The sequence below is a fragment of the Kogia breviceps genome, chromosome 13, assembly GCF_026419965.1.
Source record: "Kogia breviceps isolate mKogBre1 chromosome 13, mKogBre1 haplotype 1, whole genome shotgun sequence".
In the NCBI taxonomy this organism is placed as follows: domain Eukaryota; kingdom Metazoa; phylum Chordata; class Mammalia; order Artiodactyla; family Physeteridae; genus Kogia; species Kogia breviceps.
In genome coordinates, this window is record NC_081322.1 from 66516881 (window position 1) to 66532501 (window position 15621).

Consider the following 15621-nt stretch of genomic DNA (forward strand, 5'->3'; position numbering starts at 1 on the left):
TGGGGGCCCAGATGGACTATATTGTACCCAGGTGTGTCTCTGCAACTGTCTTCAACAATGGAAAAAGGAAAATGGATTTGTGTGACATCTACATCTGAGACCTGGACTCATTTACTCTCTCTTCCTCTTCCTGTGAACTAGAACACAACCTGCCTAGGACCCATCCTTGGTCACACAGATGAGAACAACTTGCTCTGGGATGGTAGAGGAGTAAAATGTAAGGTACATGGTCCTTGAATGATCTCCTGGAACTGCTGTATCAATCTGCACCACCAACTCAGGACTTAATTTAAACGAGAAATAAAAGTCTGTGTTCTCTAAACCACTGTATTGTTGGATCTTTGTAGCCTTTCCATTGACTAATATGTGCATATGTTATATCATACTGTAGTAATTGATCATTATGAAGAAAATACTAATTAAGTTATATGAACTGAAAAATGGGATTCACATTTTCTGTTTAAAAGCAATCTCCTTTGGCTAACGTTTTTGGAGATGATGTTTCAGTAACAAAATTGGCACATGTAACTAGATTTTTTTGACATTTTTAATTAACTGAATTTGGATCTATAGGAAAAAAGTAAAAATATATTTCAAGATGTTGACTATATCCAACAGTTACAAAATACAATTTAAGTAATCACTGTAGTTACTATATGTCCTCAACATTTTGCAACACAGGAAGAGAACATTATTAATGAAAACATTTTGAATGGAATAAAATGAAAGATACTAATAATATTGCAAGTATTTGTTTGAAACTTCAAACATTTCCAAAAAAGAAATTTGAAATATCAAGGAAAAGCATTTAGATAAAAGATCCATTTGTTTTTTAAAATCCCAGATGCATATTTGAGTTAAAGTTGATGCCCAAAGAAGGAAACTAATTACTAATACTTTGTTATTCAAATATCTTGAAGAATGATTATAAATTTATCACCATTTTAGATTAAGATTAAAGAAGACTTCACTGAAATTTGTAATTTCTGTCGCTAAGTAGAGTATTTTGTTATTAATAGCATCCACACCACTTATTTGTGTGTGAACCAGAGTTTTTAACCAACATAACTAAAAACAGTGGAAAGAAATAGACATCAAAGCACTAAGCACCTGTGTCATGCATGTAGCATTGTGTTCATGTCTCCAACCTGGATTGAATTTCCAAACGGGTAAGTGTGCCTGCAACAATGAATAAAAATCATATTTAATAGTAATTCTATTTTATTTAACAGTAAGTATTGTTTTAGAAATAAAATTTTTGTTTCAGTTTTTTAATCTAGCTATACATGTACCTATGTGTATACTGGGTGGACTCAGGACATTTCCTGCCATGAGTTGACATTTTTTTTTAAAAAAGGTCTTTTAACTATTCTACTCTTGCTTTCCTTCACAGCCAACATCTTGAGTGGGTTATTTAGACATGTGTTTCTACCTGCTCTTTATCCACTGCAGCCAGATTCTGCCCTCATTATTCTTCTGGGGCAGCCTTCCTGACTAAACTCTCATATCCATTTAATCCTTTTTTGTGTTTATATTTGTCCTCTCTGTGGCCATTGACCCTGTTGCCCAGATACTACTTTTATTTCATTTTCCCACCACTTAAAAAAAATAATTTGCAATCATAAAAGTAAAAACGTTCAACGAAAAAATAAACTCACCTATAACCCCATCAGAGATAAACACTGTTAATAGTTTATGTTTATTTTCCATTTATATATATGTACGTATTTTTAAACATATGTACATCCATATCAAATATTTAAATAATAAAATGGGGCTCATTTTGTGCAAAGAAGTACATAGCATTTTATAACCTTCTATTTCATTTAACTATACAGTAGAAACTGCTTTTCATGGCATTCAATATTCCTCTCCTGCATTATTCTTAAAGGCTATATACTTTGCTGCTTTATGGATACATACATCATAAATTATTCATCCATTTCTCTGTTGCTGGACATTTAGATAGTTTTCAATTTTTAAAGATAATTGAATGACACACTGAAATCCTTGTGGAAAAAAAAAACAAAACCTTTATCCACTTCCATAATCACTTGCTTAAGATGAATTTCTAAAAGTGGGATTGCTGGGTTGGAGCCATACCTCTGCTATATACACATTCAGAATCCCTCCAGGAATGGGTACCAAGTTACCCTTCCACCAGCACCCATAACATGAGAGTACCTAATGGCCAGCTCCTTACTAACACCAGGCAATAGTATTTTAAATCTCTTAGCCAATTTTATTAAAAAGAAAATCACCTTTTATTGAAAGATTTTGTGCTCTTTTGATTAGTAGTTGCTTGAACACTTTTCATAGGTTGTGTCATTTGTATTTATTCCTCTGTGAACTGACTTCATATTATTGCTTATTGTTTTAAAGTGTGCGTCTGTTTTTTTTTAATACTTTGTAAAAGCTTTTTTACAAAGCTATTGAATCATTTTATCTCTGAAATATTATTTTTCTGGTATATAGCTTAAGTGAATTTGTTTTTAATTACAAAGATAATAATCTTAAAAAGAGTAAAAAACATAACTACACATAAAATTAAAAGGTGAGCTGCTCTCTTTTCAATCTGCTCCTCAGAGTGTCATTTGCTTTTTATTTTTTGCATGGAACTTTTGCTATAAAGCTTCTACATATTGAAATAGTCAAATCTGTTTGCCTTTCAGTTTCTTCCGTAGCTGGTTTATTAGAAATAATCTTAATGCATTAAGATAAGTATATTCACTTACATTTTCTTCTAAACCTTCTATGGTTCAATTCTTAAATTTAACTCTTTAACACATTAACACATTTGTAATATATTTTTCTATACGGTATAAAGTTGTGATCTCTCTCTCTCTCTGTATATTTCCAAATAGTTCACAATGTAGTCTAACATAATTATATTATCGACTACAGTGTTTTTGAACTTTTTTTTTTTAGCACTGGAAACCTTTCTTCAAATGATGGCTTCATAATGTGTGTGGATGTGAGTAGAAGGGTCCCTAGGGGGCTAGGCCTTGTGAGTTTTGCCTCCTCACTACCAAGAGGGCTTAAGCAGCAGTCTGAACACCCCCATCTGTGGGAAACCCTCCTGTGACACTCCCTTTCCTGGCTGCCCTCCTGCACTGCGGGTTTCTAACAGCTCCTTCTCAGCCTCCTCTGTGGGCACTTGCTCCCCTGCCCGTCATTTGAGGGTAAGAGGCCCCCAATTTCCTCTCTGGCCTCCTGCTCTTCCCATTTGATCCACTACCTCCCAGCAACCTTTGCCAAATCCTAGGCATCAACAATTCTCAATACTTCATGGTTCCACATCCTCAGTTCTATCTCAGAGCCCTGTCCTGAGTTCCTGCCCATAAACAAAACACCGTATGGTATCTCATTACCCTTTCAACCTAAACGTGTTCAAAACTGAACTCATATACCCCCTGGACTCCAAACCTTTCTCTTCCTCTCTTCTTTAACTTGGAAGGATGGGGCCACCATCCTCCCATTTTCCCAAACAAGAAACCTGGAAGTTCTCCCATACGTTACTACCCCAATCAGTCAGTAAATCCTACTGCTTCGACACCTTAAATATCTCTTGCTATATTTTCCTCTGTTTCTTTCCATCTATCATTGGCTCAACTTATTTCTAGATTACTGCAGAATCTTCTTACTCTTTTCCCAGCTGCCAGTCTACTCCTCTGAAATGTAACTTCCTCACTACCACTACGTTACATGTCTAAAGAAAAACAAAAATGCTTAAAATCCTTTCTTAGTTCCCAACCACAGCTTTCACAACAGGGAAAAAAATGAGACTCCAAATAAGACTCCTGCTTTCCTCTCCCTCCTTCCTGCAGCAACCATCCTAGGGCTCCCATCGTTGAACCCGACTTGAAGTTCCTGAAACACAGGTGCTCTCCCAAGAGTAGAGGCCCTGCCTCACACTGCCTTCCCCATCCAGCCCCCCACGTCCGCCTCCCAAGTTCAGCCTGAAGGTTCTTCATTGCGGAAGCTTTCTCTGTCCACCTCTCCCACCCCTATCCAAGTCACGTAGCCCTTGTGCGCCACTCCCCCGCCCGCCCCCGCCTTTATTTTTCTTCAGAGGAAAACAATTCAGGTCAACAGAGGAAGGGAAAGGGAAGAAAGAGAGATTTTTAAAAGGGTTTTTGGATGCAAGAGTGTTTCGAGTCCAAATCTTGTTGCTTTGGGAAGTACCTTAACCTGTGTATAATGAGGATGTTCATCACACACACACGTGAGATGGTGTGGAATACACGGTTGGGCAGAATCACAGTCTATTCACAGGTAGCGCCCGAGCCTGGCACAGAGGGTGGCCCAGAAGAGCTGCTTATCACTAACGAGGGAGCAGCGCCTGGACGACGGGACGCAGAGGGCGCCACGCCACCCGGCTCCGGGAGCTCCGCTAGCCCGGGCCGGGCCGCCCCAACTCCGCCCGCCCCGGATGGGGGTGTGGCGGGAGCAGAGACGAGGCCCCTCCCCACCCGCTGCCGGCCGCCGCCGCAAGACGCTCCCTCGGACCGAGCCCGGCCAACGCCCAGCCGGCCAGCCAGCCCACGACGTCCACCTGCACCTTTCCGCGAGCCTCCGTGCCCCCGGGACCGCCTCGGGGGCCGGGGCCGAGTCGCGGCCTCCGATCCCCAGCCCGCCGTCGCCGTGGCCGTAGCCGCGCGCGGGACGCACCTGACCGGGCGGGCGGGGCGGCGGGCGGGGCTCCGGGCCTGACGTGGCGGCGGCATGGAGCGGGCGTGATTCATCAGCCGCCGCGCGGGGTCGGAGCGGGGAGAGCGCAGCGGCCGCCTAGGCGCCCAGGGCCGGGTTGCGGCGGTGGCGGCGGCGTCCCTGCCGGGCCTCGCGTGCGCTCCCCTTGCTGTCTGCGGCCGGCCCCCGGCGAAGGTCAAGATGGAAGAGATCCTAAGGAAGCTGCAGAAGGAAGCGTCCGGGAGCAAGTACAAAGCCATCAAAGAGAGCTGCACCTGGGCCCTGGGTAAGCGCGCCGAGCGGGGCGCGGGGCGTAGGGCACCTGCCGGTGGGTCCTGCTCGCCGCCGCCGGAGGGTCGCGGGGGCTGGCTGCAGTGGTCCCTCTGCGTGGGGGGCTTTCGCCGAGCATCTGTCACCGAAGCATTTCGCGCAATTGCCAGAGTTGCCTCGGTAAACTGATGTGTGATATGCGAATTTGGGTTCGGGCGTTGACATCCATCCGCCTCCCCTCAGGTCTCTTTATCTTCTTCCAAACCTTAACGGGGAAACGCCGTCCTCCCCTCCGGGCGGCCCCTTTCTTCAGATCCCCAGCACGGCGGACGGTGGTCACCCATCTCCGAGTCAGGACCGCAAGCTGGTGGGAATCCAGGGGCCTGATTCCGAAGCGCCTGTGGGAAAGAGGGAAGTTGAACCATCAACCCCGATCTCAAAACCTTGGCGAGTGTAACCGGGAAGGAATAGCTTATTTAATTTGATTCTCCTGATAGAGGCCAGCTTGTTAAGTATTAGCCTTCATGGTTATTCTACATGAAAAATAACATACGGGTGGGATGGGGTTACCTCTGCAATTCTGTTGTCGCCTGCCCTTCAGACAGGTGGGATTTTAGATTTGTGAGCTGTGCAAGCATTGAAAGAAGTTCCAGGTAGCAAATTTGTGTTTCCCATCAGACTCAGGTTGTAGAACTCAACCTCGGAGAAAACTGAATGACATTCCAATTAGGCAAGAACGTGGGCAATCCAAATTGTCTGGGTGGGAATGCAGAGAGATCAGGAGCAGACTTAGGTGACAGTGATGCTTTAGGAGAAAAAAAAAAGAAAGGCGAAGGAGGAACTAGGGCAGCTCTCTTGGCCCCTGGCCTTGCCCAAGCCTGCATGTGATTCCTCAGTTGCCACTTAATTAAAACATAAAATTGAATCCCTTTCTCTCTCAACCAAAGAGCCATCGGTGCTTGTCATGACACTGTACTGTGGTACAGCCTGAAAAGAGATAGAGAAGGGCTGTTAGCAGGTTTTCCACTAAATGGAGAATTCTGATGGTGCCTTAGGTGGTGACTCGGTTAATATTTAGAAGGTCTGAATTCACGTATGTTTGAGAGTGTGTGTACAAACAATCACAGCCACATCATCTTTTTTATGTCCGCCTATCATCACAAAATTTCCTAGAATGTTGTCTAGGAAGTTTATCTCATAGGCAGAATCAGAACTTGACCATTTGTTTACTGTTAGAGGGAAAAAAAAATGGACCAGGTACATAAGTGAGAAGCAAGGCTCTTAAAGCCGCAGTACTATTTTTGCATTGCCATTGTCATTCAGCAGAGTGATCAGGGTAGATTCTCAAATGCCTCTAATGAAGGGTCACAGATGGCTGGGTAACATAATAAAGCAGGGCTGACTGCACTCGAAACATGCTATTCCTTGTACTCGTTATTATTTTGCTGTAAGTTAAGCAGATTTAGATAACAGGGAGGAGGAGAGGAATCTAGTATTTTTAATTTTAATTTTGACACTCAACATCTTGTTAAGTTAAAGTGCAGTGTTGCCTAGTTTAGGTCCTTGAAGTGACCGGGAAGCCCAGAGCTGAGGCAGGTAGATGATCTATGCAGAGCCTGGAGTCCAGCCTGCCTGGAAGAGTAGATGTGATTCTTTTCCCAGTGGACGTTCTTAGTGAACAAGAGGAGATGGGAGCTCATGAAACAGTTAAAGAACAGTGCGGGGAATTCATTGTGCAGGTTGGAATGAGTAAACCAGGAAAAGAGATCAAAGAAGAGGGGATGAATGTGGGGTCAGGGGTGTGTTGGGGGGATTGGTGTGAGCTGGTGGGGCTTTTGAAGTAAATTGGACTTGGAGAATGGGTAAGCTGTGGGTTTCTTCTCTTCTTCACTTATGTAGCGAAGGTTTATTAAGACCTCCTCTGTACTGGGCAGTGGGGATAGAAAGATGAATAAAATGCTCTCTCCCTATAATTAGTTTGTTAGAAGGGTATGTTGGAGGGAGAATGAGGCAGAAACAAAGACGTGAAGGTATGGTTTCCTGTTCTCTTTCCCACTCCAGTCCATTTTCCACTGTTCCATCTTTTTTTTTTTGGCTATAAAATGCTTTTCACTCCTCAACCCCCATACTTTTTTTTTTTTAGAGTAAAGTGTGAATTCCTTAGAATGCTCTTTGGAATCGAGCCCCAGCCTCCTTTCCCATCGCCCCCATAGCAAGGGTTCGGCGGTCTCCAGTAAGCCACGTAATTTCTTGTACATGCCGTGTGCTGCCCACTTCTCTGCCTGGGCTCGTGGCTAGTCCTTCTGCCACAGCTTCCCTTTTCAGAATCCCAAGGCCCAGCTCACATACGAAGCCTCCCCTGAGCTCTGCAGTCGAATGAGTTGCTCCTCTGGGCTCTGAGCCCTGCTCTCAGGACCCTCTTATAGCACCTGCTGCTGGGGATTATAGTTGATTATGCACAAAGCTACTCTTTTAGGGGCAGGATGATTGAGAAATATACTGGATTCAGGAGACCAAAAAAATGGATTCAAGCAGACTTAAGCAAAAGAGCATGTATTCACTCTATGAACTAAATACCCCTTGGAAGGCTAGCTGTGGGTTGAGCTTGGTTCAGGAATTAGATACTGTTTCAAGGACCTCACTCCGCTCTTTTGGGATGATGAACACTCTCAGCCTGTGTCTCCACAGCTTTGGGTTCATGAATCAGCACACTTAGACCATCTCAGGAGAAAGGGATCGTCTCTGACTTAGACCATCATGGGAGAGGTGGGTCATCTTACACTTGGACCGTTATAGGGAAGAGGGGTCACCATGACATTTAGACCATCCCAGGAAAGAGTCATCTCTTATCAAAAGTACCATGGGAGGGCTTCCCTGGTGGCGCAGTGGTTGAGAGTCCGCCTGCCGATGCAGGGGACACGGGTTCGTGCCCCGGTCCGGGAAGATCCCACATGCCGCAGAGCGGCTGGGCCCGTGAGCCATGGCCGCTGAGCCTGTGCGTCCGGAGCCTGTGCTCAGCAATGGGAGAGGCCACAACAGTGAGAGGCCCGCGTATCACAAAAAAAAAAAAAAAAAAAAAAAAAAGTACCATGGGAGAGAGGGGTCATCTTCACACTTATTCCATCTCGGAAGAAAGAGCTCGTCTCCCACTTGGACTATTATAGGAGAAAGACATTTAGACCATCACAGGAGAGAGGAGTCATCTCCCATTAAAACTGTCATAGAAGAGAGAGAGAGAGAGTATCTCCACATTTAGGCCTTTACAGGAGAAAGGGGTCATTTCCCACTTGGCCTATCATGGGATCATCTCAAGAGGGTGGGGCTCTTCCAGTCACTCGCACCCAGTCCTCGGTGTCACAGTTCTCTCTTTGTCCTGATGGGTTGAGTATGTATCCCTGAACCAGTCCTCTGGGCTAGCTGGCTACAAGGCCCAGTGAAATCCCAGAGTGAGGGAAGGATGGCTTCCTCAAAACAAAATTAGGGTTTGCTGCTTCAGAGGCAGCAGAGTGGATGCCAGTCAACCAAAGCAACAAATGTCCACAGTGTAGACGTGAGCTTCTTGTGCATAGGGACCGTTGCTTATGCTTGTCTGTGGCTTCTGCACGTACAATATGAGAGGCACATGTTCAGTACATAAATAAATCAACATGTTAATGTCTTATTTGGGTTTTAAGTGATATTTGTCTTATTTTCTAGTTATATATGCTCTTTTTTTTTTGCGGTACGCGGGCCTCTCACTCTTGTGGTCTCTCCCTTTGCGGAGCACAGGCTCTGGACGCGCAGGTTCAGCAGCCATGGCTCACGGGCCCAGCCGCTCCGCGGCATGTGGGATCTTCCCGGACCAGGGCACGAACCTGTGTCCCCTGCATCGGCAGGTGGACTCTCGACCACTGCGCCACCAGGGAAGCCCTATGCTCATTTTAGAATATTGAAAAATATTCGAACACTATAAAGAAAAAATTAAAATCACCCATAATGTCACCACCCAGAGAAAACACTAATCACATTTTGGAGTATTTCCCTTCTGCAAAGGGTTATACATATATGGCAGATTGTTACTTGCTTTTTAACTTCAGCTTTTCTTTATTATTAATATGTCTCTGAAAATCAGTTTTCTTAATGGCTGCATTATAACGGGCAAGGAACATGTGTGTACTTTTTCTCTATTTTAAGCTATCTAGGTTAGATACTTTTGTCAGTGAGGAAATGGTCTGACTAAGGAATAGAAAAGAGCAAGGGACTGGGTCAGCGTGTGGAGAGCCTGAAAGAATAGCATTCTCCTTCACGCACTGGCAAACCTGCAGGCTTGGGAGCTGGGAATGGCAGGATGAAATAGAATGGTAGAACATTAGAACTGGCCCGTGTCCCTTTTAGAAACTTTAGGTGTTTGCATTTATCAGGGAGCTCCTGTAGAATGGATTTGGAAAATGGAAAAGAGAAAGAAAATTAGAGGTCTGAATACCAAGTAAGAGAAGGATGGTCTGTCTAACCACCATCCTTCCGTCTATCTTTCCACCCGCTTTTCCTTCCAGCCACAGCATCTGTTACCTTCACAGCTAAACTTCTTAAAAAGGGAATGTAACTAAACATACTGTATAGCACAGGGAACTCTACTTAGTGCACTGTGGTGACCTAAATGGGAAGGAAATCCAAAAAAGAGGGGACATATGTACATGTATAGCTGATTCATTTTGCTGTACAGTAGAAACTAACACAACATTGTAAAGCAGCTATGCTCCAATAAAAATTAATAATGAAAAAAAAGTGAATGTAGTGATTGTGTCCACATCCTCACTTCCTGCTTACTTTTCAACTCACTGCGATCTGACTTTCTCCTCTCTTCTTCCACCAACTGAAGAATAAGGTACCCAGACCTCAGTCTAGCAGACCATTCTCATATCCCTCTTACCAGTCCTCTCAACCACACTGGGCCCCCAACTTGACCTTGGCGTCATGCCTGCACCCCGTCTGTTTCGATCCTACCTCTTGAGCTGCTCCGTCTCCTTTGCAGCTCCAGCTCCTCCCCAGCCTAAAAGTTTGCGTTTCACAAGAATCAGCCATGAGCTCTCCTCTCTGACTCGCAGCCCGACTGGAGATGAACACTTTCAGAGCCACAGCTTCAGTTCAGTTTCTGAGAATGCGATGCCCACATTTACATCCCTGGGCTTCCCCTGTGCTCTGACGTGCAACCCCCGATGCAGCTTCCTACCCGGCGTCCCTTCTGGAACAGGATGGGCTCATTATGGCTGCTCTGTGACCGACTTTCTCTTTTCCCTTTCCTCTAGCTCTCTGTTAGCACTTGTAGAGTTGGGCACTGTTGCACATCCTGAGTTGAATATAAACTCTTCTGTGTGATGAGGAAAACCACAGCGATTTGGTTGTTCAGCGTCACACCCTCTTCTTGGGAAGCAGCGTCAAGTTGTCCTGGGCACTGGCTCTGCCCTGCTGACTGCTGGCCTGGACTCACCCATGAGATGCAGACTCACTCCCTGCATCTGCATCTCAGGGTTTTGTTTTCTCATTATCCTGTCTCATCTTAAGAACTGACTTCAGTCCTTCTAATTCCTCCCTTGGCCTTGTGGCCACAGCATCACCGACCCTCCTGATCCATCTTTCTATTTTGCTAACCGTCTGGCTTACACCCACTGTTTTGTCCCATGTACCACACTGGGCCCAGACGCCATCATCATGTTTTGGCCTGTTCTTAGTCCTGAGTCTCAGGGATACATTTGGTGTCCACTGTTCCCTCTGATCTGTTAGCAGGGTGGGGAGAGATGTTTCTCCTTCCCCAATAAAAATAGTTCAGGTCGACAGGGCTTGTTGACTCTAAACAGTGAAGAGAGAAGGCAAGAGTTTGAACAGAAAAACTGGAGACTGCTTGGAGTGTGTGATGTTGTGATTTATAATAAGAAATATATATATTTGGTCTTGGTCCCTGTTTCTGGCTCAGCTCCTAAAACCCTTGGAATTTCCCAAGTGAAGAGAGCTATAGAGTCATTTGTTAGGTTAATGAAGTGATCGTTGGACCACACATACGGATGGGGGCTGGCTGCCAGGAAAACCATCCTTTTCAGTCCCACCCCCGTGACCTCCACAGAGGGCCACCCCTGACCTCCACAGAGGGGAGAGGAGCTGAAGATTGAGTTCAAACACCAGTGGCCAATCAATCATGCCTATGTAATGAAGCCTCCGTAAAACCTCCAAAGGATGGGGTTTGGAGCACTTCCCAGCCGATGAACACAGGGGCATTTGGCGAGAGTGGTACACCCAGAGAGCATGCACTCCCTCTGCCTTTCTCCACACCTTGCCACATGCATCTCTAGCATCTGGCTGTTCCTGAGTTATATCCTTCTGTAACATACCAGTAATCGACTAGGTGAAAGTCTGAGTTCTGTGAGCCATTCTAGCAAATTAATTAAACCCAAGGAGGGGGTTGTTGGAAACTTTAATTTCTAGCCAGTCAGTCAGAAGCCCAGGTGACACTGGACTTGAGATTGGCATCTGAAGGTGGGGTGCGGGGGGTGTTACAGGCTTGTAGGATTGAGCCCAAATCTGTGGGATCTGATGCTCTCTCCAGTTCGTGTCAGTGTTGAGTTAAATTGGAGGACACCCAGCTACTGTCAGGGAATTGCTTGTTGGTGTGGGAAAACCATCCCCCCGCTCCCCTCGCGTGTGCGCGCATGCGCGCACGCACACACACACGCACACACATTGGAATTGGGTGCAGGATTGTTGGAGCTATTGAAATAGAACAGTTTTTATTTTTGAAGAGAATAGTGAATGTTTCATTATCTCAACAACTGGAGGCAGCAAGAATAATGTGAATAATCCACAACAATGGTAAAGTCCTGAACATCCAGGTCAGAGTTATGAGACTTGGGGGTGAGCCTCCCAGTCCGCATCCCTAACTATAGTATGATTTTTAAAAAGTTTCATCTGCCATGACATAAATGTGTGTGAGATGATCTGTTGCATAAAGTGCTTTGTGAACGTGAAAGTCTCTCACAAGTATAAGTTATTATTTAAGGGTATTAAAATGGTATTTTCAAGGAAATAGCTTTTCTTTATTGTTATTGCAAGAATATAACATTTTTAGCCAGTTGTAACTAGATTAAATTGCCACTCTGTTTCAGGTTAGGAATTTAACTGTTTATTCTGTCTCTAAGCGAAATACATCCTAATCTTTAAGCTCTGAGAGGAAGTTTTGTGGGCTAGCAAAGGAAAAGGATTTTTAAGTATGGATGATTTGCATGCAGATAATTGAGAATTGACTAATTTATACTTATAGGAATTTCCAGGGGGAAAAAAGAAACTAACAGTGAAATTTGTCTACAATTTAAATTCTCAGTCTTTACATATTTATTTTTAACTCTGTAATTTTCCCTTTGCAGAAACCCTGGATAGTGTGGATACCATTGTCAAGATCCCTCCACACTTGCTGAGGTAAGGAGACTGGAGTTGTGTAATATAGTGGAAGTAAAAATTGCCCACTGTGCTTTCCTGAAGGGCCAGAAAACCTCACTGGTTTATAGCATTTTACTTGCTGACTGGTGGCTTTTTTGCATCAGTGAACTGGGATATTTCATGAGGTTAGCATGATGGGAAGCTGATTGCACTGATTTCTACCTGTCTTGGAATGAGTGAAGTCAGTAATCCAAAGGAACCAGCTGTGGGAGTCAGGGATGAGAAGATAAAATTGGTCAAGGAGAGAAATGACCAAAATGTAAGTGAGGATGTGGACAGTGGACAGAATCTTCCACTGTGAGTTGGGAAATGGCGCCCCCTTAGTGGTAGAGCAGCCCTGTACCATGTGGGTTGGATTTAAGCTCTCACTGGCCCCTTAGCTGGCCACCGTCTCACAAACTCTATAGGCAGCAGCAGCAGCCCTGAGACAGTGAATCTATTTCCCCAATTCCTCAACTCTTACCACTCCCCACCCCGCTCCACCATCATGAGAGAAATACATGCTTTTTGTGGAAATTGGGAAAGAGCAAATAAGAAAATTACCCATAATTACACCGCCTAAGGATAACCACTGAACACGGTTTAATAGATTTTCTTAATAGACCTTCCCCCCAGCACACATACAAATTAATATGAAGTTTTATTTACAAGTTGGTTTCCTGCTTGTTTTTTCGGTCAGCACCATATGAAGAACATTTTCTAATGTCAATATATGTTCTTCAAATTAAAATATTGCATATATGTCCATTGTATGGCTGCTGCAACATAAATTATTTCACAGTTTTCTTATTGTTAGACATTTGGATCATTTCCAGGTTTTTCTTTGAGATTATTAAAAGCAATCTTTTGTTGCATATAGTTTCTATATTGTCAGGACACTGATTTATTAGGTATTTTCTCTCTTTTCAAGTAGATTGAACAAGAATTATGTTTCTGTCTTTTTAAAAAATGTATTACTTCTCCTGTAGTGTCTGCTACTGGCTGATATATTGTAAGGTAATTCATATGTTAATCAAACCAAGTGTACTTTTGTGGGTATAAAGCTTCTAAATGGGTAGAATGTCTGGCAGCAACATTCTTGCCCGGAGGAGGTATATTCCAGCTGGGGTATCCATGTGAAAACACTCCAAGAGATACTAAGGCGTGGATGGTTTAAAGGAGACGATTTGCCAATTTCGGTAGGTACCCTGTCTTAAGATTATTTGCTTCAGAACTGATTTTGCCACGTCTCCTTTTCCATTTCACTTCTTAACCTTCTCCTGACAAAGGACAGCTGTTACCCATCCCATCCCGAATCTGACTGTGGTGTGTTTTCCTGGGGTGCAAAACCCACTTCCTACCAACAAAGGACTATGAAAATATTAATGTCTGTGTTGATAAAGAGGATGAATACAGTGATCAGGGCACACATCGTTTTGCAGGTTAGTATTTACTTCTTGGCTTTCAACAAAATTGAAGGAGGACCTAATCTAGTTATGAGATAATAGACAAAAAGATTTTTTGAAGATAAATCTCCTTCATTCCTTTCTTGTATATAAAAGGTTTCTTATTGCTTACGTCTTTAAACGTGGCAAAAAAAGGTATGGAATTGATGTTAAACCCCACCTTATTTTAGCAATCGAGAATATTAATCTATAGATATATGAACCAGTTGAGAAAAATAAACAAGCCCTGTCCATTTCTTTAGAAATACATTTCCTAGAGAAATGGAAATAAAAACAAAAATAAACAAATGGGACCTAATGAAACTTAAAAGCTTTTGCACAGCAAAGGATACCATAAACAAGACCAAAAGACAACCCTCAGAATGGGAGAAAATATTTGCAAATGAAGCAACTGACAAAGGATTAATCTCCAAAATTTATAAGTAACTCATGCAGCTCAATAACAAAAAAACAAAAAACCCAATCCAAAAATGGGCAGAAGAACTAAATAGACATTTCTCCAAAGAAGATATACAGATTGCCAACAAACACATGAAAGAATGCTCAACATCATTAATCATTAGAGAAATGCAAATCAAAACTACAATGAGATATCACCTCACACCGGTCAGATTGGCCATCATCAAAAACTCCAGAAACAATAAATGCTGGAGAGGGTGTGGAGAAAAGGGAACCCTCTTGCACTGCTGGTGGGAATGTAAATTGATACAGCCACTATGGAGAACAGTATGGAGGTTCCTTAAAAAACTACAAATAGAACTACCATATGACCCCGCAATCCCACTACTAGGCATATACCCTGAGAAAACCATAATTCAAAAAGAGTCATGTACCAAAATGTTTATTGCAGCTCTATTTACGATAGCCAGGACATGGAAGCAACCTAAGTGTCCATCAACAGATGAATGGATAAAGAAGATGTGGCACATATATACAATGGAATATTACTCAGCCATAAAAGGAAATGAAACTGAGTTATTTGTAATGAGGTGGATAGACCTGGAGTCGGTCATACAGAGTGAAGTAAGTCAGAAGGAGAAAAACAAATACCGTATGCTAACACATATATATGGAATCTAAGAAAAAAAAATGTCATGAAGAGATTAGTGGTAGGACTGGAATAAAACACAGACCTACTAGAGCATGGACTTGAGGATATGGAGAGGGGGAAGGGTAAGCTGTGACGATGTGAGAGAGTGGCAGGGACATATACACACTACCAAAAGTAAATTAGATAGCTAGTGGGAAGCTGCTGCATAGCACAGGGAGTTCACCTCTGTGCTTTGTGACCACCTAGAGGGGTGGGAGAGGGAGGGTGGGAGGAAGGATGACGCAAGAGGGAAGAGATATGGGAACATATGTATATGTATAACTGATTCACTTTGTTGTAAAGGAGAAACTAACACACTACTGTAAAACAGTTATACTCAAATAAAGATGTTTAAAAATAAAAAAATAAAAATAAATAAATAAATAAATAAATAAATAAATAAAAGGTGACAATGGCAAAAAAAAAGGAAATACATTTCCAATAAAATTGTAATTTCCATGCTAACTATATTAACATTCTTATAATTATTAATGTTGTTTGGATCAGTCATTTGCATCAGAAGAAAATGGAACACTTTTAAGCCTTATAGCCACAGGAAATTTTCAAAAATCAATTTATATACATTTTTGTTACAGAGAAATATAATAGGGAGATAAATAAAATCAAATATTAAAGTATGTTATATCAAGAGAAAATTATCTG

The 15621-nt window shown here is 43.1% G+C and overlaps 1 protein-coding gene across 2 annotated transcripts in view; it reads left to right on the forward strand.

Moving 5' to 3' along the window:
- Positions 1-4714: 4714 nt before the first annotated feature.
- The window catches only part of ARFGEF3 (ARFGEF family member 3), a 184517-nt gene continuing 173610 nt past the window's right edge, over positions 4715-15621 (forward strand). Inside the window, exons 1-2 of one of the 2 annotated variants that reach the window (XM_059083390.2) lie at positions 4715-4975; positions 12351-12402. In XM_059083390.2, coding sequence (XP_058939373.1) covers positions 4891-4975; positions 12351-12402 — 137 coding nt within the window. In that variant the 5' untranslated portion in view covers positions 4715-4890. The remainder of the gene's footprint in view (positions 4976-12350; positions 12403-15621) is intronic. The other variant, XM_067010901.1, reaches the window with a different exon arrangement.